General features: G+C 43.9%; 1 protein-coding gene across 2 annotated transcripts; it reads left to right on the top strand.

The window, feature by feature from the left end:
- The first annotated feature begins 2,695 nt into the window (after positions 1-2,695).
- Positions 2,696-16,311, top strand: LOC123181008 (DExH-box ATP-dependent RNA helicase DExH1). Of its 2 annotated transcripts, none has more exons than XM_044593214.1 (16): positions 2,696-3,003; positions 3,541-3,686; positions 3,965-4,064; positions 4,144-4,347; positions 4,448-4,543; positions 6,590-6,865; positions 8,495-8,698; positions 8,776-8,928; positions 9,179-9,271; positions 11,814-12,028; positions 12,630-12,789; positions 12,879-13,152; positions 13,247-13,439; positions 14,846-15,032; positions 15,184-15,552; positions 15,912-16,311. In XM_044593214.1, the coding sequence occupies exons 1-16, from the start codon at positions 2,716-2,718 to the stop codon at positions 16,041-16,043; spliced, it is 3,090 nt and encodes a 1,029-aa protein (XP_044449149.1). In that variant the 5' UTR covers positions 2,696-2,715; the 3' UTR covers positions 16,044-16,311. The 2 variants fall into 2 exon arrangements, with proteins under 2 accessions (XP_044449149.1, XP_044449150.1); XM_044593215.1 differs by having other exon boundaries at positions 2,717-3,003; positions 3,961-4,064.
- Positions 16,312-22,676: the final 6,365 nt, after the last annotated feature.

The following is a 22,676-nucleotide window of genomic DNA, read 5'->3' as shown; positions in this document are numbered from 1 at the left end:
AGTTATTTATGCGTAGATCTAAGGGCAACCCTAACTTGCCGACGCAAACGGACACGGATTTTACCCCTTTTTTATCCGCCCCCGTCCACGTTTGGGTTGACAGTGCGTTCAACGCGCCGATGCAACTTTATCCGCGGCTGGTGTGCCGCTATATTTTTGCTCTTTTTTTGCGTACATATAAACACATTGCCCAAAGTTCACATAAGCCAACCAAATACAAGTATCATAGTTTCACAACCAAATAAAATCTCATAGTTTACAAAACCAAATAAAATTTAAATTGTCACAAATACTTGTTCTTTTTGCGTACATATCAAAAACATCGCCCAAAGTTCACATAATTCAACTAAATACAAACATTATATTTTCACAACCAAATAAAATCTCATAGTTTACAACCCAAAAAAATATTAAATTGTTACAAATACATTTGAAAGAATAAATAGCCGATACATCTATTGGTTGCCAAGGTGAGTCACATATGCTCAAACAAATCATCTTGTAGCTGCTCAGGCACAACATTTTCTCCTTGAAATTGAAACCCCTGATCGAAGATTTCATCCTCACGCTCATCCACTATGTTCATGTTATGCATGATCACACAAGCCGTCATCACCTCCCACAACTTCTTGATGCTCCAAATTCTAGCAGGATACCAAACGATGCCCCATCGAGATTGAAGAACACCGAAAACACGCTCCACATCCTTTCTAGCACTCTTTTGTGCTTGGGAAAATCTTCGCCTCTTCTCTCCTATCGGGTTGGAGATTGTCTTGACAAGAGTAGTCCACTGAGGATAGATACCATCAGCTAGGTAGTATCCTTTGTTGTAGTGGCGGTCATTGATCTCAACATTGACCTCCGGGCAGTTGCCTTCCGCAAGCCTTGCGAACACCTAAGAGTGCTAAAGCACGTTGATGTCATTGTGAGAGCCGGCCATGACGAAGAAAGAGTGACAGATCCAGAGATCTTATGAAGCCACGACCTCAAGTATGACAGTGCAAGCTTTCACATGTCCCCTATACTGCCCCTGCCAAGCAGAAGGACAATTCTTCCAGTCCCAATGCATACAATCTATGCTAGCAAGCATCCTCGGAAAGCCCCTATTGGCGTTGATCGCCAACAAACGGGTTGTATCCGCAACAGTTGGTTCTCTCACGTACTTCGGGCCAAAATATTGCCACCACAGCCTTCTAGGCACGTGGAGTCGCTCATGCGGACATGCTCATAAATAAATCACCGGGTATTCCGTATGCAAGCATCCGAATAGCTGCAGTGCATTTCTGATAAGAGGAGAAGCCAACCTTTCCCAGGGCATCCTCCTTGCATTCAAAATACTTGTCGTATGCCACCACCCCCTCCCGGATATGATTGAACACATGTCTAGCTATCCGGAAGCGGCGCCGGAATAGGTTGTGTTAGAAGGGTGGGTCAGCGGACTGGAAGTAGTCCTGCCAGGGTAGGCAATGGCCGCTCTCTCTATTGCGATTCAACGCCGAAGTATGCCCCGGGATCGAGCCCCTAAACATCGGTCGCTGCCTACTAATGTGGTCATGGACGACCAAAGTAGCAACCACAATCTCCTCGTCGTGGGACGATGAATCATCCGAATCGCAAATGAAGTTGTTGAAAAAGTACTCATTGCCACTATCCATTTGTACCTTGTGGAGAAAACGTCGAACACCTTGCATGCCTACCTGCATACATACAATTAGGCTAGGTGACTAAAGACGTTTGGTGCAAATACTAAAAACATAACGTTCTTCATATAGTAAATTATATACCCCTGCATAATTTTTAAGCATGCAGTATACGTTCCACCATGCCCTACATTCCAAACAAGACAATGAAAATAACTGATTTGTGGAAAACAAAATTCCGAATTGCCCATCCTCAATTTTTTTCGAATTGTCCAGAGCAGAATGGCAAACCCTCAAATTCCTCTGGATTATAGGTGACCTAGGAATATGAGCCCAAGGCCCAGGCCCATCGGCCGAACTAAACACTCCTATTTCAAACTCCGATGACGCCGAGAGTTCCTAGTCATCGCTTAGTGCACTCGCTAGCTCAACTGGCATCCACATGCCCCTCAGCTGGTCCGACTCATTAGTTCGAGCGAGATCCTTCCAGTAGCCCCTTTCGGTCATCTGTTGAACTGTTTTAGCCCCCCGCCCCTACAAAAAAAGATGTTGACCCGGCGACAACTGTCCATTGACCCATTGACTTAAAAAAAGGCCACGGGTATGGAAAAAAGTTCATGGATTTGAAAAAAGTTCACGCATCTGATATTTTTATGAATTTTAAAAACTTCATTTATTTTGAAAAATAATGTTCATGATTTTTTTATGAATTTGAAAACTGTTCACGGATTTGAAAAAGTTCACAACTTTGACAAAAGTTTGTGATTTAAAACAATGTCATGATTTTCAAGAAAGTTCACAAATTTGAAAAAACTTTGTGAACTTGAAATTGAAATTGAAATTGAAAAGTAAAAACAGAAAAAAAATGAAAAAATAAAAAAATATATGAAAAACGACAAAACAAAAAACCCGGATGAAAAGTTGAAAACCCAGAACAGAAAACTGGTGGGAGAGATAAAGGGCCGGCAGCCCACTTGGGAGAGGGGTGTGTGGCCCCCGTACCAAATGGCCTCTATTTGGCGCTTAAGGCGCCAAATAGGATTAGGTGAAGGCGCAGGTGCACTCCCCGGCCCAGATGCTCCTCCACTCTTCCGGTTGCCGCGGCAGTCTCCTGTTCCGCAGCGGCTTCCCCTTCCCGGCCACCACCACCCGCAGAAACCTAAGGGCGCTCACAACCGCAGCAGCTACTCCCAACATGTATCGCGGCGGGCGCGGCGGCGGCACCAACTCCCAGCGTGGTCGCGGGCGCGGGCGCGGCGGCGGAGGCAGAGGAGGCCGTGGCGGCGGCGGCGGGGGCCGTGGTGAGCAGAGATGGTGGGATCCGCAGTGGCGCGCCGAGCGGCTGCGGCAGATGGCCTCAGAGGTGAGGGCTCTACTCCCGTGCGTATCGTCGTGGCTGGATGATGTTCTGTTTGTTTCGTTTGTATTTCGTGTGGTGGCTCGATGCTGTCATGCGTATCTTATGATTCGGAATGTGTTCTTGTTTTTTCGAAAGCTTGGAATCATGTAGCTAACGTCCATCTAGGTCCGTAGATTGGTCCACAGGGTCATCGCTAATTTGCTGCCATGGCAATCGAGTGAAAGTCTACATACTGCAATGGTACCACATGTAGTTACCTGTCCTATGTGTTACTTTTCAGGAAGTTTGAACAATCACGAGTTAGACTACATACATCACATCTCCTCTGATGTTTGTTCTGTACAAATGTGTTGTTAGTAACTGTTTCAACTATGTTAATTACTTAATTTCCATCCCAATGGTATGGTCACACAAGGTCTAGGCCCATGAGACTTTACTGAATTGCCCTATTTCTTAAAGTTATATACTACATACAGAATTTCCGCACTTGTCTAAGTTGATTTTTTAAGATCTGCACTCTTGTGAATGCCTAATGGCCAGGTGGAAAAGGTTGATGAGCATGAGTGGTGGAATACGATTGGGCAATTAAGAGAAGGATCTCAGCAGGAGTTAGTAGTCAAGAAGAATTTCGGACGTGATGGACAGAATACACTTGCACATATTGCTCAGAGACACGGCCTTTACTTGTAAGGATGGCACACCTATTCTGTGCCTTATTTCTCTCATCACCATCATGCTTAACTTCCATTGATAGATGCAGCATTCTTCCTGTCATCAGCTCATCGATGGTACCAAAATTAAGTAATTTACGACTAACTCTAATTGTTATGTCTCCTGTACATGAAGGACTATCTGACTTTCTCACGTTGATCATTTTATGCCTTTTGTGCTATACCTTTAGATCACACTTGAAATCTGATGAATTATAGTTTCTCTATTTTGTGTTTTAACCTGGGGAAGATAGCAATGCATACAACAAAGGGAAGACACTTGTTTTTAGCAAAGTGCCACTGCCTGATTACCGAGCAGATCTTGATGAGAGGCATGGATCATCACAAAACGAGGTGTTATGCAGTGTCTTTGTGACAGTGAACATCAATATATGTGTTTTTTTTACTGACATTGTGCTTGAACTATGGACAGATTAAGATGTCCAATGAGACAGAGAGACGAGTGGAAAACCTTTTATCCAGGGCACAGTCAAATAACAATGCTTCTGCTAGCACATCCACTGTCTCAATGAGGCAATCTTTGCCCAGCACATCCACGGCAGTAGCTGAATCAACAACATATGTTGATAAACAGAAGCTAAGTTTTCAGCTTAGAGATATGCAGAGATCAAAAAAGGTATCACCAGTGATTTTCTAGTGACTGGCTCAAACCCCATCAATATCAAACATTGAGCAACCCTAAATTCTGAAGTTGCATCATCTACATTTTGTTTCAGATGATGCCAAGTGCTAGATCAATGCAGTCTTTCAGGGAAAAATTACCAGCATTCAAAGCGAGAGAGGAGTTTTTGAAAGCAGTAGCAGCTAATCAGGTACGAAGTATAAGAACTATAAGATGTTTCCAAGTTTGATCTATTTAGATGAATATATTCACATACATTGTCAAAGATTCTCAGCCCTTAGCCCACTAGTGATATAAATACAATTGGCTACGTAGTTTGTAAGGATATCCATTTTGTTAGGGAAGACTGGAAGAGATCGGTTTAGTTAGGAAGGTAAAGATATGGTTTGCTAGGAGGATTTTGCATCAAGTTTAGTCTTCCCTATAAAAGGGACACTGTATACCTCATATGGATTATCCAATAAATTAGAATAAACCAGCAAAGATTCCCGCCGTCAACCTTCTCCCCTTTTCATCCTCGACACCATGGCCGACCAACCCTCGCTTCTCAGAGCTTTACCCTCAACCGTTTCACATTGACTAGTCTTAGCAAGGGTACCAATTCTAGCATCACGTGCAAGGCATTTGGATCGTCTGTCCCAGGAAGATGTGGAGACCTGGAGGGCATTGTCAACAGCAAGCTCTCCGACCTCCCGTGACCCTATCCACCAACACTCGAGGTGAAAACCAATCCAAGCTGACAAATACGTTGGGCAAAGCTGTTTCGACCTCAAGGAAGGGCAGGCAAGGCGAATGCGGGAGGAGCACAAGGGGAAGCAAATGCGCTGTCCCAACTGCTTGGCACCATCAAGATTATGCAGCAGACCTGTGCGGTGGATGAGTACATTGAGCAATTTCTCACTTCCACATGCAGGTGCTGAGGGCTCTCCGAGTGGCATTAGGTGGATCTGCTTGTGGTTGGCCTCCACAAGCCACTCCAGACAGATGTATCGCTGAAATTTCTGGCCATCTGGAGGACAACATAGTTCACTCCCGCGTCTATGGGCAGCAGCAAAGCCTGCAACTACAAGAAGCAGCAGTAGTGCAACTTGCAGCAGTGGCAGGGCAAACTCCAGCAACAGTGATGGAGTGCCTTCTAGAGGCAGCCATGCAATCAATCTCGATGGCAGTGATGCACACAACAGCAGTGGTGGCGGAGTTCTCTTGCGGTGGCCACACAGCCAGCAGTGGCGGTGGTACCCTTCCTAGCAGCAACAGCTGGAATGCAGCCATGAGAGCGAGATGTTTCTCCTCAAAGCAACGGCTGCTCTGCCCAAGCCAGTGACGATGCTTCTGTTTCCAGCGACACTCCTCCATAGGGTAGCAGCAGTATCACAGCTCTTTATGCTGGCAGCAAGTGATGAACCATTCCTTGCGTCCCTTCATCCAAACCCTAAGGCTCATGGGATTTCCTTGTTGGGCTTGAGCGTACTTTGACCAAAGGGGCAGACCACACAACTCCTATGCAGGTCAACACAATGAACAGCAGCAAGCAGGCCTCCAAACTGGGTCACATAAATGCGTGTATGCAGCTTGTCAGAGGCGTGCAGTCAGCCGTTAGCCCATTAGTTATGCAGTTAGTAAGGATTTAGCTAGGAAAGAGATCCATTTAGTTAGGAAGATAAAAGCTATGGTTTATTAGGATAATCAGGATTCTGTTCCTAGGCATCAAGTCCAGTCTTCTCTATAAAAGGTACACCATGTACACCATATGGATTATCCAGTGAACGTGAATAAACCAGCAAAGATCTTATCTTCTCCCGAACCTACTCTCCCTCTCATCCCCATCACCTTGGCCAATCAGCTCTCTTTCCTCAGCTATACCCTGAACCTTGTCACTAATCAGTCTTTAGGGATGGTACCAATTCTAGCACGTTACATCCATATACTGAAATTGTGTTTTCCTGACACTCTGCTTTATATCCTTAGTAACGAGTAAAATTCGTTGCTAGTTTTTTGAATGATTTGGTGCAGTTAAATTAACTTGAATCTCATGGTCAAGTCAGTGTCACAGGTTTAGATATTTTGTACTTAATGCTGGCAGAGTTAAGGTCGCACTGTCGTTTGTTTTGTTCATCTTTGCTACCTGGTGATATTCATTACTATATTCTTAATACTGCCCATAGAGTCGGGCTCTATAGTTGATCTTATTAGTACGTCCATTTAATTTATTTTCTTACTGAATTTACTGTTTCAGGTTTTGGTCATATCTGGTGAGACAGGTTGTGGTAAAACAACACAGCTTCCGCAGTTCATACTAGAAGAGGAGATAGATAACCTTCGTGGTGCTGATTGCAGTATAATATGTACTCAACCCCGCCGTATATCTGCCATATCGGTTGCAGCACGTGTAGGATCTGAGAGAGGTGAAGAGCTTGGTGAGACTGTTGGATACCAGATTCGCCTTGAATCAAAACGTTCCACACAAACACGACTGCTCTTCTGCACGACAGGAGTTTTGCTTAGAAAACTGGTATGACTGACAGATAGATTTGCATATGCACGAGTGACTTACCGCATCACGTCATTTTTGCATTGTTTGTTTTGTCGATTTTTTTACTGTGAATTGTATATATCGCCTTGTTCTTTGTTTGTTGTCCATTATCGCTTTCTGCATATCTTAGAACTTCTGGTTTGATCGTAGCTTGATTTATGCATTTGGTTGTAGCTGTTAATCTTTCTCCAGGTTTATTAAGATACTCCCAAGGAATTTAAGCTTCATTATATATGCAACATTACAAAGCCTATGGCAATTATGATCTGAATTTGTTGTGCAGTTGCATGTTCAGCACTCTCTCTGTTTCGCTATAACCGTCACTAGCCTTGGCAGCCTAGTTTTAAAAGCTGTACCGGACCAGCGATCTGACCAGAAAAAAACTGAGTGGCACCTTAACCGGTTCAGTCCTCTTAAAAGACCGTTTTACCCATAAAAACAGTAATACAACTACTGGTTAACGAGTTGTCACACACAGGAATCAAATGCAAGACCCTTGCCCCACCTTCCCACGCGTGTTTGGACTTCGGAGGCCCATCACCAGCTTGCCTGCATTGCTTTGACTAAGTTAGCCAGTATAACTTCTATTACCCGCTCCCTCTGTTTTGCTATATCTGTCCTCAGCCCACCATGTGCACATCCCAAGGATGCTCTAAATCTACAAGAACTTAATACAAGATTTAACTAACACACTACAACCAATCAGCAATTCTGGAAGCAATTAAATAGGGTCAAAAGTGCAAATATTGCAAGAACCACGCTCTTGATCCCCTCAATAGAAACGGAGACTTCCCCGAGACCAAGAACAGAGTAGCTCACGGAGTCAAATTTTCTATAAACTTGAAAATCAATGAGCTATAATATTTCCTTTTGCCTTTATCAAACTGTCTGTGCCGGCGGTTAGATCTGCGAACCGGTAGCTTCAGCGGTCCGATTTTTAAAACTACTCTGGCGAGTCTCTGTTTCAAAATATCTGTCCATTGGGGAAACCAAGAGTGTAATTCATGGTCTCTACTATCTATCCCTACTTTAATGCTTTGGAAGATGTTTAGTGGTTGCAGCACGACATTCTGATTCTAGTGTATGCCATTTTTTATTAACTTTATCTTGGATTTAGTGCTTCCTTGATCTGGGTGCACAGTGGTTGGTGGTGTGATGAAAGATATTGTGAAACTGAGTATTGGAAATTGAATACTTCTCGACTAAAGTAGATTACACTGGCAATGGACACTTCTCGATTTTGACACAAGCAGAACACAGTAGTTTTTTTTTGAGATGTGAAAGAATTGAGGTTTTGTTGTGCAAATTATTTCATCACCCATGCACATGATCCTGTTCCTTTACAGAAGATGTATCCAAAACTAGTCAAATATTGTGTGATTTCTAGCACTCCAATGATCCAATCATATCACAACTGTAGCTACTGTTAACATGTACACGTGTGACCTTAATTATGCAAAGATATTTACTGCAGGGGTCTTAATTTGCTATAGACTATATTGCATCTTGAGATTTGGCAAATCAAATTGAATTGCTTGTTTATTTCCAAATGTTCAGTCATTTTGGTGTTATTGCACTTACACTCAATGCAAACACTATATGTCGCAGGTTCAGGAGCCAGACTTAGTTGGTGTAAGTCATTTACTAGTTGACGAAATTCATGAACGTGGCATGAATGAAGATTTTCTCATCATCATTTTACGCGACCTTCTGCCAAGGCGTCCTGACCTTCGTCTTGTATTGATGAGTGCAACAATAAATGCTGAACTATTTTCCAAATACTTTGGAGATGCCCCAATTATGCATATTCCGGTACTGTAACCTTTTGTAGACAGTGCCCGTTGAAGTGATTTTTGTGCATTATACTTACATCAAGGTGTTTTGAGCAGGGTTTCACTTTTCCTGTTGCCGAGTTATTTCTGGAAGATATTTTGGAAAAGACCCAATACAAAATCAAGTCTGAACGTGATAATTTTCAAGGAAATTCAAGAAAAAAGAGACTTGCTTCAGTTAAGAATGATCCATTGGCTGATGTTTTCCAGGTAAACTTGAGTTACTTTTCTAATCTTGCCCATTGTAGTTTTGTAATTCAGTGTTGATGTCAGGGGATCAAAAGTTCTGAGATGGCAAATATTTGGATGATTTAGCTCTACTGTTGCTAATGCAGATAACTAATTTGTTAACACTAAACTGAAGTGTGGAGAACATATTGCAAAAAGTCAGACATGCTTGATTCCCTATCCTTTAAAACTAGGAGGGTCAACAGTTTTGCTTGCTCACTTTTTTTTCCAGGATGTCGACATTAATAAGGAGTACGGAAACTATAGCATTACAACAAGGCAGTCCCTTGAAGCTTGGTCTGTCACTGAACTGGATTTGAGCCTTGTATGTATTCTCAGATCTGAACTGGTTATTTTCATGTGCATTTATTTGATTGCATTAGTAGATGGAACCTTTAAGTCCTTAGATATTGGGATAGTTAGTGGAGGAGATCCAGTTCCATATATGTACAAGTGATTGCAATTAATTGGAGATATATCAGTGATGTTTCTAAAAATGACCAGCTAATTGCCTGTTGTTAATTGTTCCATTAGGTATTAGCAGATCTAATGGTCTAGGACCAACTTCTTTGGTATAGGAACCGGAAGGGCTTATTCTTGTATTAACAGATGTATTGGATCAACTTCCCTGGTATTGAAATTGATCAAGAAGGGAAAGGGCGTAAGGAAACACATGGAATAATATAATATCTACTGTTAGACGCAAATGCGTGTAGTTATGTGCTGATATGTATGATGCAAATATTGGAACTTCTCTGTCTGCAAACATGGTGGAAACTAGTGAGAAGTGCTTTAAGAATTTTCTTCACCCTTTGTAACTTTAACTTCAACAACAACAACAACAACAACAACAACAAAGCCTTTAGTCCCAAACAAGTTGGAGTAGGCTAGAGGTGTAACCCGTAAGGGCTCGCGTCCAACTCATGGCTCTGGCACATGGATAGCAAGCTTCCACGCACCCCTGTCCATAGCTAGATCTTTGGTGATACTCCAATCCTTCAGGTCTCTCTTAACGGACTCCTCCCATGTCAAATTCGGCCTACCCCGACCTCTCTTGACATTCTCCGCACGCTTTAGCCATCCGCTATGCACTGGAGCTTCTGGAGGCCTGCGCTGAATATGCCCAAACCATCTCAGACGATGTTGGACAAGCTTCTCTTCAATTGGTGCTACCCAAACTCTATCTCGTATATCATCATTTCGGACTCGATCCTTCCTCATGTGGCCACACATCCATCTCAACATAGGCATCTCCGCCACACCTAACTGTTGAACATATCGCCTTTTAGTCGGCCAACACTTAGCGCCATACAACATTGCGGGTCGAACCGCCATCCTGTAGAACTTGCTTTTTAGCTTTTGTGGCACTGTCTTGTCATAGAGAATGCCAGAAGCTTGGCGCCACTTCATCCATCCCGCTTTGATTCGATGGTTCACATCTTCATCAATACCCCCATCCTCCTGCAGCATTGACCCCAAATATCGAAAGGTGTCCTTTTGAGGCACCACCTGCCCATCAAGGCTAACCTCCTCCTCCTCACACCTAGTAGTACTGAAACCGCACATCATGTACTTGGTTTTAGTTCTACTAAGCTTAAACCCTTTTGATTCCAAGGTTTGTCTCCATAACTCTAACTTCCTATTTACCCCCGTCCGACTATCGTCAACTAGCACCTCATCATCCGCAAATAGCATACACCATGGGATATCTCCTTGTATATCCCTTGTGACCTCATCCATCACCAAGGCAAAAAGATAAGGGCTCAAAGACCCCTGATGCAGTCCTATCTTAATCGGGAAGTCATCAGTGTCGACATCACTTGTTCGAACACTTGTCCATAGTTCAAAAAAGCGCTAGGCGTAAATTGTGCGTATGCTTATGCGCAACTATGCGCAGATTAAGCGTAGTTATGCGCAATGCGTTTTGCCAACGCCTAGAGCCTAGGCGCGCTTAAGCGCTCGCTTAGGCGCGGCTTTTTTAACTATGCACTTGTCACAACATTTTCGTACATGTCCTTGATGAGGGTAATGTACTTTGCTGGGACTTTGTGTTTCTCCAAGGCCCACCACATGACATTCCGCGGTATCTTATTATAGGCCTTCTCCAAGTCAATGAACACCATATGCAAGTCCTTCTTTTGCTCCTTGTATCTCTCCATAAGTTGTCGTACCAAGAAAATGGCTTCCATAGTTGACTTCCCAGGCATGAAACCAAACTGATTTTTGGTCACGCTTGTCATTCCTCTTAAGTGGTGCTCAATGACTCTCCCATAGCTTCATCGTATGGCTCATCAGCTTAATTCGACGGTAATTAGTACAACTCTGAACACCCCCCTTGTTCTTGAAGATTGGTACTAATATACTCCGTCTCCATTCTTCTGGCATCTTGTTTGCCCGAAAAATGAGGTTGAAAAGCTTGGTTAGCCATACTATCGCTATGTCACCGAGGCCTTTCCACACCTCAATGGGGATACAATCAGGGCCCATCGCCTTGCGTCCTTTCATCCTTTTTGTAACTTTAACTTCACTCAAAATAAATTAGAAGAGACCAAAACAAGAAGCTTGTTATCCATTGTAACATTTACTCGTTCCTTTTGTAACTATCAACATAGATTGAATGCGAACTTAATATTATATACATAGTTATGGACTTATAGTAAATCAGGAAACACGTCTAGACAATTTTCTCCCAGATTTTTTTTCATGTGAATTTGGTACCACAAACCAAAAGTGATTTATGATGTCGCCTAGTTGTGTGATGCACTTGATATCTCTCTGAAAAATAACCTGCATTTCATGACATCCTAATACCATTTCGTAACCTATCTATGCTGCTAATATTTATTACTTTATGTTGGCATTTTTAGGTGGAAGGTACGATTGAGTATATCTGTCGTCATGAAGGAGAAGGTGCAATCCTTGTATTCCTTACTGGTTGGGACGAAATTTCAAAACTTTTGGACAAGATTAAAGGGAATAATCTGCTTGGCAATTCCAATAAGTTCCTAGTTCTCCCACTGCATGGCTCTATGCCAACTGTTAATCAGCGTGAAATTTTTGACAGAGCACCAGCTAATATGAGGTAATTAGTCACGGTGTATATATAGAAACATTTGATCTGGATTATGTGCTATGGATATGATTTTGCTTTTACATATGGATAGTGTGTTGCAGACATACTCTGTCTTCCTACTTGCATATCTTCTATTCTTCTCACTTTCTCAGTGTCACACCTCCACTATTATAAGTTAATGGAAACATGCTCGGTTTCCTTGCCTTCTTGTTATCGGTGGCAGTGTATTTAATGGTAAAAGTATGTGTTAGCAAGCTCGTAGGTAAAATTATGGCTGGGAAGGAACTACTGTAAGTACAAAATTTTGGTGATGATTTTACATATGCCATAGCAACTTCCACATTTTCCCTCTCAGTTTCCTTTTAAACTATCTGCTGCCACTTAAGCTATTTTCTCTCTTACACTCACATTTGATGTAGGTATTATTATTATTATTATTATTATTATTGTGTGCTGTTAAATTGATATTTTATTTTCTTTATTAATTAATGCAATTTGTTCTTTGTTATGTACTCGTGCAACAAGTTCTAAGTTCATTTGAGCAAGTTGTCCTAAATCCTAATGGTTAATGCCATTAACTGTTTATATCTACTACATATGTAATTTGCAGAAAAATTGTTCTGGCAACAAATATTGCAGAAAGCAGTATTACAATAGATGATGTTGTGTATGTAATTGATTGTGGTAAAGCGAAGGAGACAAGTTATGATGCCTTGAATAAGCTAGCGTGCCTTCTACCATCGTGGATATCAAAAGCCTCTGCTCATCAGGTATGTACCATGGACCATGTTACCCACTTTTCTGGCAAAACTGAATATCCAATAACAGTTGTTGCTGATGACTTTCCTAATTTACACAGAGGCGAGGCCGTGCAGGCCGTGTTCAGCCAGGTGTTTGCTATAGGTTGTACCCGAAAGTCATTCATGATGCCATGCCTCAGTTTCAGCTGCCTGAAATTCTTAGGACTCCACTGCAAGAACTGTGCCTTACTATCAAAAGCTTACAGCTTGGAGCAGTCGCTTCTTTCTTAGCCAAGTCACTGCAACCCCCAGATCCGCTTTCTGTTAAGAATGCAATTGAGCTTCTGAAAACCATTGGAGCGCTGGATGACTTGGAGGAGCTCACTTATTTAGGTACAAAGTTTTACTGCCACCCTTCAATTGTACCACTTCTTAAATTTTACTGTACGTGTTTTTATTTACTTTTGCCCAACTTTGATTTATGCAGGACGACATCTATGTACACTACCACTGGATCCAAACATTGGAAAGATGCTGCTCATTGGATCCGTCTTCCAGTGCCTGGATCCTGCATTAACAATCGCTGCTGCTCTTGCTTATCGTAATCCATTTGTGCTCCCAATAGATAGAAAAGAAGAAGCAGATGCTGTCAAAAGATCATTTGCTGGTGACTCCTGCAGGTAATTGTTATAAGCTTATATCACATTGATATTTCGTGAGGAAGCATGTAGAAGTGTTTTTTGACAACCAATATTACAGAAATTATGGTTTTAGTTTGATGTTGTTTTGCCTGTTATTTCTTCAGTACCATCAAGTGCTGCTTTATTTATGGTGCCTACGTAGCATTCCCCCTGTTTCACTATATCTGTCCCCAGCCTACCATGTGCACAAACCAAGCAATCACAAAATCTAAGGATATTTTAATAGATGATAACCTTAAATAAGCAGTTTGCAAAGCAATTAAATAGGGGTACTGTTAGGAAGCAGAGAGGGCGGGGCCGAAGGGGCGGCCGGCGGCGACAGGCGGACGGGGCCGGCGACCGGCGACGACAGCCTGGGAAGCCAGTGGCCAAATCCCCGTTGAATTCGCAGGGCCACGGGCCGGGAGGAGGCGTGGCCGGCGGAGAAGTCGCGGAGCCGCGGGCTGGGAGGAGACGGCAGTGGTGGAGAAGTCCGGGCCGCGCTCCGGGAGGAGGCGGCAGCCGGCGTGGAAGTCGCGAGGCCGCGGCCAGTCGGCTGACGTGCGGCGGAGGGGACGCGTAACTGTCGGACCAATTCAGCCGGGGGCGGATCCGGTGACAGGAAAAACCGGGAGCAGCAGGCGGCCGGTTCATGCAGTGGTGTTGACCACGCGGGCGGAGACCATGCGCCGTGCCTAACAAAGCACCAGCAGCACACGGGCGGATCTTTGGCTGCTAGCCACACGGGCGGATCCTTGGCTGCTGCGCTCCTCCAGCAGCACGCGCGCGGCCCAGCGACGCTCCAGTAGACTTCCGCACGAGGGCAACGGGATCCGGCGGAAGAGATCATGGGGGTCGGACAGCAACCGGCTGGAAGCAGGATGGCGGCATGAGAGATTGGATCAAGAGAGCACGAGTTGCGCGTGCTAAAAAAAGCCCTAAAGTTCTAATACTATGTTAGGAATATGCAACTTAGTATTATCTGGAGGCCAAAGCCATCATATATACAAGTACAGGTGGGAGGCCAAAGGCCAAAATACAGAAAGGCAAAGGGCATCATAAATATAACTCTAACAGGCACAAATGCAAAAAATGCAATAACTACACTCTTGATTTCCTCAATGGACATGTATATTGGAAAGGGGCCTAGTCCAGGACATATGGTGAAACGGGGTGAGTATTGGAAAGGGCCTTAGTCTAGGACATATGGTGAAACAGGGCGAGTGTTAGTTACTGGTTGCTACATGCTAGAAAGCTTGACCCAGGAGGAGCCACAGGATATGGAATGATAGAACCAGGATAGGGAGTGCATAGTATCACTTGCCAATGATAGCATCGCCTGCAAAAAGTTTTACGCTGAAGTTGTTTAAGGCACACTGATAGTTTCCTGTGACCTCTTTTGCCAGTGATCACATTGCCCTTCTTAAGGCATTTGAAGCATGGAAGGAAGCAAAACGCAGTGGAAGGGAGCGTTCTTTCTGTTGGGAAAATTTTCTGTCTCCTATGACCCTGAAGATGATGGATGACATGCGAAATCAATTTTTTGATCTACTTTCTGATATTGGATTTGTTAGCAAGACAAGAGGAGTGAAGGTTTGTAACCCTAGATCTCTCTTGCATTCCATAAGTAATTCTACGACCTATGTAGTTATCTATGTTTTTTCATTCCAGTGCACCATTTTATCTACTTTCCAACTGAAGAGCTTCAGTTTCCATTACGATTACTTCCATGCTAAAATTTCAGGCATATAACCATTATGGCAAGGATCTGGAGATGGTTTCCGCTGTTTTATGTGCTGGGCTTTACCCAAATGTCATACAGTGCAAAAGACGGGGCAAGAGGACAGCATTCTACACCAAAGATGTCGGAAAGGTGGACATTCACCCATCATCAGTCAATGCAGGAGTGCAGCAATTCCCATTGCCTTATCTGGTTTACAGCGAGAAGGTGAAAACTGCTAGCATTTATGTGAGGGACTCCACAAACATATCAGATTATGCTCTTCTACTTTTTGGTGGTTCCTTAAGTCCAAGTAACACCGGAGAAGGCATCGAGATGCTTGCGGGGTATCTTCATTTCTCTGCACCAAAGCGTATCATAGAGTTGATCCAGGTATGACCAACTTCTCAACAATAGCTTGCTTCTTGAACCTTTTCTCTTTTATAAATATAGTGTTAAGTAAATCCAAGTGTTCGTTCAGCAACAGAGGTGACATGAAACTTTAGTTCCGGTGCTTCTTTTAATGGTAATTTTGTGTCTGTACTTGCTGCTTGATCTAGATTCCTTGTTATACAAGCTGAGTTCGTATAACAGTAAGTAAGCTTGGCTGTGATTATCATAGTAGTTGGAATGACTGATATCTGGTTTTACTGCTATATTGCAATCAAGTTCATTTCAGTGAATAAAATAGCTTATTTTTCAGCTAAAATTTTCAGTTTACCCTAACGAGAGATGTTCTTTTTACTTGACAGAGATTAAGAGGTGAATTGGACAAACTCCTTCAGAGGAAGATTGAGGAACCTGCACTTGACATCTTTTCGGAAGGGAAAGGGGTTGTGGCTGCGGCCATAGAACTGTTGCACAGTCAAAACATTTACCACTAGATGCTACATATACACGTTGCAGAAGGCAATTCCCCAACTAAATGAAACCCGTCCTAAGATTTTGTAATATCTGTATTCTTTAGTACCTTCTGCTTGGACAAGCACCTTTGGCTCTCAGGCTTAGGCGCACCTGATATGGATTATTTTAGTAATTCCAAAAAATGTCAAAAAAAAAAGTTCCGCCAAGGAATGACTTTTGTGGTATTTTGGGCCAAAAAAAAACCAACATTATATACAGGTTACTATTCACGGTTTTTGTCCTTGAAAATTTGTTTGTTTTTGCCCTGAAGTTGATGGGAATTTTTTCTTGGTAAAAGTTTTTATACGAGTACAATAGAAGGTCAAGTTTGTTTCCACAAAAGATTTAGAACTTTTTGACTTTTTGGAATTACTAATTTTTCCTATATAAGGTGCTCCTACACCCAAGAGCAAAAGGGTATTTTCTGATTAATGAAGCATCCTTTTTCCAAGTAGTTAGAAGTCAGCAGCACATAACATTAATATTAGAAAATACAATCGTGTCTTCTTGATGAAAATATTAGGGACAAGCTACACGTCTGATGTAAATATTAGTGGCCTCGCTTTCTCTTACCTCTCTCCAGCTTTGGTACTTAAGTGCAGCTTTGTTAATATGCTGAATATTCATCTGCTCCTGATGAACAGTAAACACAAAAATACTAGAAAATTTATAAAAAAAAATCTGTTTTTGTTGTATGGAAGATGTTCAAGTGCATGATGTTTGGGCGAAATTTCACCATGTTACGACATATGAGGAACTCGTGGCAAAAAAGTCAAAATTGGTCTGCACAGTGCGTAAACAATAAACTTTCTCGTGGGTTTCTTAGAGCTACTCAGCTGTCCAATCATGATGAAATTTGACACGAGGTTACGCACTAGAACATCTTCCATGCAAAAAACACTCAGTTTTTTTCTAATTTTTTTTGAATCTACTGTTCACCCACGGGGAGGAGATGCACTTGAGAGCCAATCCTGTAGGTACGTCCCAATCCTTCTTTGAAAGAAAAAAGGCTCAATCGGGACGAAAGTGCCTTTCTACACCAGGAGCAAATGCTTCTGGGGTCACGCACTAGAACATCTTCCATGCAAAAAACACTCAGTTTTTTCTAAATTTTTTTGAATCTACTGTTCACCCACGGGGAGGAGATGCACTTGAGAGCCAATCCTATAGGTACGTCCCAATCCTTCTTTGAAAGAAAAAAGGCTCAAACAGGACGAAAGTGCCTTTCTACACCAGGAGCAAATGCTTCTGGGGTGAACAGTAAAAAAAAAAGAAAGAAAAATAGGAAAAATTCTGAATTTTTTTGTGACATACTTTCACAAATGTTTGTCGTGCACGCAAAAATTCATCGCGAAATCACATTGGTGAAAGTCGTGCCAAAAACAAACAAACTTGGAGCTTCAAAATGCTTTTGTAAGTAACATTTTAAAAGCATCGATTTTGGTGCAGCCGGAGGAAATCCAGCCGTGTGCTTCTGCGGCGAACCCGGAAGCCGGTGGGGCGATCATGGGGCTCCCCTTGTGGATGCTGCCCGCCCGAAGCCGGTTAATGGGGAACCCGTGGAAAACGGCAGCCGTGATCCATGGTGTATTTGCGGTCGTCGACACCAAACAGAGGCTGGTTGTGTCAAAGGCCCTTGTGCCTTATGTTGATGTACCAGTGAGAGGAGCACTGATCAAAGAGTGCATTGCCGATCTGCAGCAATCAAGGTACCCGATAGACAAGGTTGTCTCCTTGAACAGCCAAGACACGGAGATGAACGCTGCTGTCTTGTTTCAGAACAAGCATACAGTGCTAGAAAAGGAGCAACGCGTGAACCAGAACGAGCAAGACGAGGCAATTGTTATCTTTGAGGAGGTTGTTATGGCAGGTGGTGTTCAGAAGAGGGGCAAGGTGGTTGCAGATGGCACGTCCGCCGGGACAGAGGACCAGTCTATTAAGCAGGAAGCAACCGGCCTAGGGGCTGCCGGTGAACTGACGGGGCCGAATGTGGCGCCCCGTCAGGAGCAAGGAATTGCCTGAGTTGGAACTGTCGGGGTGCGGCCAACAAACCGACAGTTCATGAGTTGGTGGGACTTGCGAGGACCGCCAGAGCACATTTGGTCTTTTTATGTGAAACTAGAGTTAAAGCTGAAAAAGTGCGTCGTTTAAGAGGTAGACTGGGTCTGAGGGGTTTTGCTGGATGTGATAGCAATGGTCTGAGTGGGGGCCTAGCCCTCTTCTGGAGTGATCAAATCTTTGTCGATGTTCAAGAAATAAATGATAGATATATTGATGCATATGTTCGTGTGTCTGATAATGATCCACTTTGGCACTTAACTTGTGTGTATGGTGAACCAAGGGTGGAAAACCGCCATTTGATGTGGGAGAAATTACAAGGCTTGAAAACAAGGTCTGCATTACCGTGGTGTGTGATTGGTGACTTCAATGAAGCCATGTGGTCTTTCGAACATCTCTCAGCAACACAACATGGAGAAAGACAGATGTTGGCCTTCAGAGACACCTTGGAGATAGGTGAGTTGTCAGACTTGGGCTTTTCGGGTGTGCCTTTTACCTATGACAATAAGCAAGCTGGACGTCGGAATGTTAAAGTCCGCCTTGACCGGGCAGTGGCGGATAACTGTTGGCGGGACATCTTCTCGGAGGCACAGGTCGTGCACCATGTCCGCCCTTGCTCGGACCACTGTCCAGTGGTGTTACAGTGTATAAAGGAGGAAAAACTGAACCAGAGACGATACGAGATTATGTGGGAGACCGATAATATCCTGCCTGAGAGGGTTAAGAATGCATGGGCTAACGCGGGATCAAAGATACACCTGGGTGATATACGCAGAGGCTTACGTGAGCTGATGGCCGAGCTACATGTATGGAGCAAATCTAGGTTTGGATGTGTGGTGCGTGAACTTGAGAAGTCTAGAACAAGGCTGGAGGAGTTGCTGCGTATGAATGCCGATCGCAATGAAATACAGGCAGTACAAGACCATATGAATGATCTCATGTACAAGGAAGAACTCATGTGGTTGCAACGATCACGTATTGACTGGCTGCGGGAAGGAGATCGCAATACAAAGTTTTTTCATCAACGGGCAATGTGGAGAGCGAGGAAAAATAAAGTCAAATTCCTTATTGATGATTCAGGCGCTAGAGTTGAGAAAAAGGAAAAGATGGGCGGTCTGGTAGATGCGTATTTCCAGAACCTTTTTACTTGTGACAATGCACTCGTTCAGGCTCCCCTTGTACAGCTAGTACAACCAAAGATAACCGATGAAATGAACTTAAGTCTTTGTGCTGACTTCACTGATAAGGAAATTTCAGATAGCCTCTTCCAGATCGGACCGCTTAAGGCTCCCGGTAGTGATGGATTCCCAGCCCGTTTCTTTCAGCAAAACTGGTTGGTTTTAAAGGAGGAAGTCATATGTGCAGTCAAAGAATTTTTTTCGTACAGGAGTAATGCCAGAGGGGATAAATGATACAATAATTGTTCTTATTCCGAAAGTAAATGATCCAACCCGAGTCTCTGATTTCAGGCCCATAAGCCTCTGTAACGTCATTTACAAAATTGTTGCAAAATGCCTGGTGAATAGGTTGAGACCCATTTTGGATGAAATCATTTCTCCGCAACAAAGTGCCTTTGTACCAGGACGGATGATCACGGATAATGCCCTCTTGGCGTTTGAGTGCCTCCATTTCATGCAACACGAGAAAAGCAAGAAAACAGCTTCTGTGCTTATAAGTTGGATTTATCAAAGGCTTATGATCGAGTGGATTGGGTCTTCTTGGAGCAAACAATGATAAAGCTAGGCTTCGCTCACCAGTGGGTTCAGTGGATTATGACATGTGTGACCTTGGTAAGATACTCTGTGAAATTTAATGGAGTCACCTTAGATTCGTTTGCACCGTCGCGTGGGCTTCGGCAAGGAGACCCCCTATCACCGTTTCTATTTCTCTTTGTCGCCGATGGGCTAAGTGCTTTACTGAGGCAAGGAATAGAAAATCATAACTTACAAGCTTTGAAGGTATGCCCGAGAGCACCCGGTATTTCACATCTTCTATTTGCGGATGACACATTATTGTTCTTCAAAGCTAACCTGGAGCAGGCCCAATACATCCATGGTATTATTAATAGTTATGAGCAAGCTATAGGACAACTTATTAACCCACAGAAATGTTCTATTCAGTTTGGTGAGGCTTGCCCGGTGGAGGTGCAACAAGCTATCAAGCAGGAGCTTCAGGTAGTAAACTCGGAATTTGAGGGGAAGTACCTCGGCTTACCGACCCCAGATGGTAGTATGCACAAAGGAAAATTCCAAATGCTACAGGCTAGTCTAACTAAAAGGATCATGGCATGGGGAGACTCCCTGTCCCAAGCAGGTATTGAAGCAATGATAAAATCTGTGGCACAGGCTATTCCCACATATATCATGGGAGTGTTTAAGTTACCGGCATCGGTGTGTGATGACCTAACAAGGCTAGTGCGAAACTTTTGGTGGGGTTCTAAGAATGGTAAGAGAAAGACACATTGGAGGGCATGGGACAAAATTATTGAACCAAAAGGAAGAGGAGGGCTTGGCTTCCGTGATTTTCGCATCTTCAACCAAGCCTTGCTAGCTCGCCAAGCGTGGCGCCTACTCACGAAGCCGGACTCACTTTGTGCCATGGTGTTGAAAGCGAGGTATTATCCTAATGGGTCCCTAGTGGACACTGTTTTTGCAGGCAACACATCACCCACATGGCATGCAATCCAACATGGCTTGGAGCTGTTGAAAAAAGGTCTTCTTTGGCGTGTCGGCAATGGTGAGCAGATTCGTATCTGGCGTGACCCATGGCTGCCTCGACCGCCATCATACAGGCCCATCACGGCGCGGGGCATTTGTCGTCTTCATCGAGCTAGCGAGTTGCTGGATGACTACGGGCGGTGGATACCGGAGCTTGTCCACCAGCACTTCCACGCAATTGATGCCGCATGCGTCCTCAAGATCAAGGCTTCTCCGCGGCGGCTTGAGGATGTCTTGGCTTGGCACCAGACCCGCGGGGTATTTTCTCTGTCAGAAGCGCGTATCGCCTCGCCACCGACAACATGTCCAGCACTACTATGTGCGCCACTAGCAGGGCACCGGACGACATGCGTGCCGTCTGGAAGGCAGTATGGGGGTGCCCTGCCCCTCCCAAGGTACGTGTCTTTGCATGGCGTCTAATCACAAATTCCCTTGCAACAATGGAGGTCACTAATATTTGTGTCTTATGTGGCATGGAATCCGAGGATACATGCCATGCCATGTGCAGATGTCCGCTTGCTCGTATGTTGTGGGAAGAGATGGCCGCCTCATTCAGCATGCCACAACTTGAGAATATTGCAAACACTGGTTCGGAATGGGCCTTGCTTCTTCTGAACGAGTGCTTGGAAGAGCAGCGGCTGCCAATACTCATGACCTTTTGGCGTACATGGCATGTCCGCAACGAGATTACCCATCACAAGCCGGCGCCAACTATTGAAGCTTCTCGCAGATTCTTATGCAGTTACATTGACAGCCTCATGTGCATTGCGCAACACCCCCATAGCGATCTGGCTAAGGGGAAAATGGTGGTAACTCAAGGACTACACCGCCGACAATCCATGGTGAGAAGCACGTTGGCTTCCTGCCCACGGCCGCCGGAGCGTTGGACAAAGCCTCCCACTGGATGGATTAAACTGAATGTTGATGGAGCTTGGAGGGAGTCGGACAGTACTGGAGGTGCTGGCATGATCCTTCGCGACCATACCAGGGCAATCATCTATTCATCATGCAGGTTCATTGCGCTAGCCCACTTGAGGCGGAGGTAGAAGCATGTAGGGAGGGAATCGCCCTAGCACTGGAGTGGAGCAACAATGAACCATTCATACTGGAAACTGATAGCACCACTGCAGCCAACATGATCATGGAGACGGACCAGAATAGATCACCTGTAGCAGCTCTAGTTGGCGAAATAAAGAGGCTTCTTTCTGTAGGCCCAGAGCATGTGATTTCACATGTGAGTAGGAGTAGAAATAAAGTTAGTCATTTGTTAGCTCAAATGGGACTTTCGATCCCTCGTACTGCTGTTTGGTTGCGGAACGGACCTGATGAGATCGGCAGCTTATGCCAGCAGGATTGTAATGACCTACCCTGATTAATACAATCCTTTCCATTCGCAAAAAAAAAGCATCGATTTTGTTTTTTTACCACGCCTTCCACCAATGTGATTTTGTGATGAAATTTTGCATGCACAACAAGCATTTGTGAAAGTATGCCACAAATAAATTTCAGATTTTTTTGAACCTTTGTTGATTTTTTGATCTTACTGTTCACACATGCTCATGGGTGTAGAAACTCCACGTCCCAGTCGGGACTGTTTCTAACAGCAGCATGGATGGCGATCTTTCATCTGAAATTTGTTCCCAACAATCTAACATCATCTTCTACCTCCCCAAACCAATTCCGAAAAGCCATGACTTAACACTTGTCATCTCAACGGCATGGTCCAAGCACAGCTAATATTTTCATGTCGGGGGTCAAAGGGCACACGATGAATATTCCACCAAATAACATTTCATAGGGAAAACATTTTTATTTCAGCACATCAATCCGCATGCTAAA

The sequence above is a fragment of the Triticum aestivum genome, chromosome 1D, assembly GCF_018294505.1.
Source record: "Triticum aestivum cultivar Chinese Spring chromosome 1D, IWGSC CS RefSeq v2.1, whole genome shotgun sequence".
Taxonomy (NCBI): Eukaryota; Viridiplantae; Streptophyta; class Magnoliopsida; order Poales; family Poaceae; genus Triticum; species Triticum aestivum.
Note: the sequence above shows the minus strand (reverse complement) of the source record. Positions and strands in the feature narration are given on the sequence as shown.

What these genes read in the sequence shown, in the direction of transcription:
- LOC123181008 (XM_044593214.1), top strand. Translation starts at nt 2,716, where the DNA reads ATGCTCCTCCACTCTTCCGGTTGCCGCGGCAGTCTCCTGTTCCGCAGC. An exon ending in CTGAACTGGATTTGAGCCTT is followed by an intron (nt 9,272 to 11,813) that starts GTATGTATTCTC and finishes TGGCATTTTTAG; the next exon opens with GTGGAAGGTACGATTGAGTA. An exon ending in GCAAGACAAGAGGAGTGAAG is followed by an intron (nt 15,033 to 15,183) that starts GTTTGTAACCCT and finishes CTAAAATTTCAG; the next exon opens with GCATATAACCATTATGGCAA.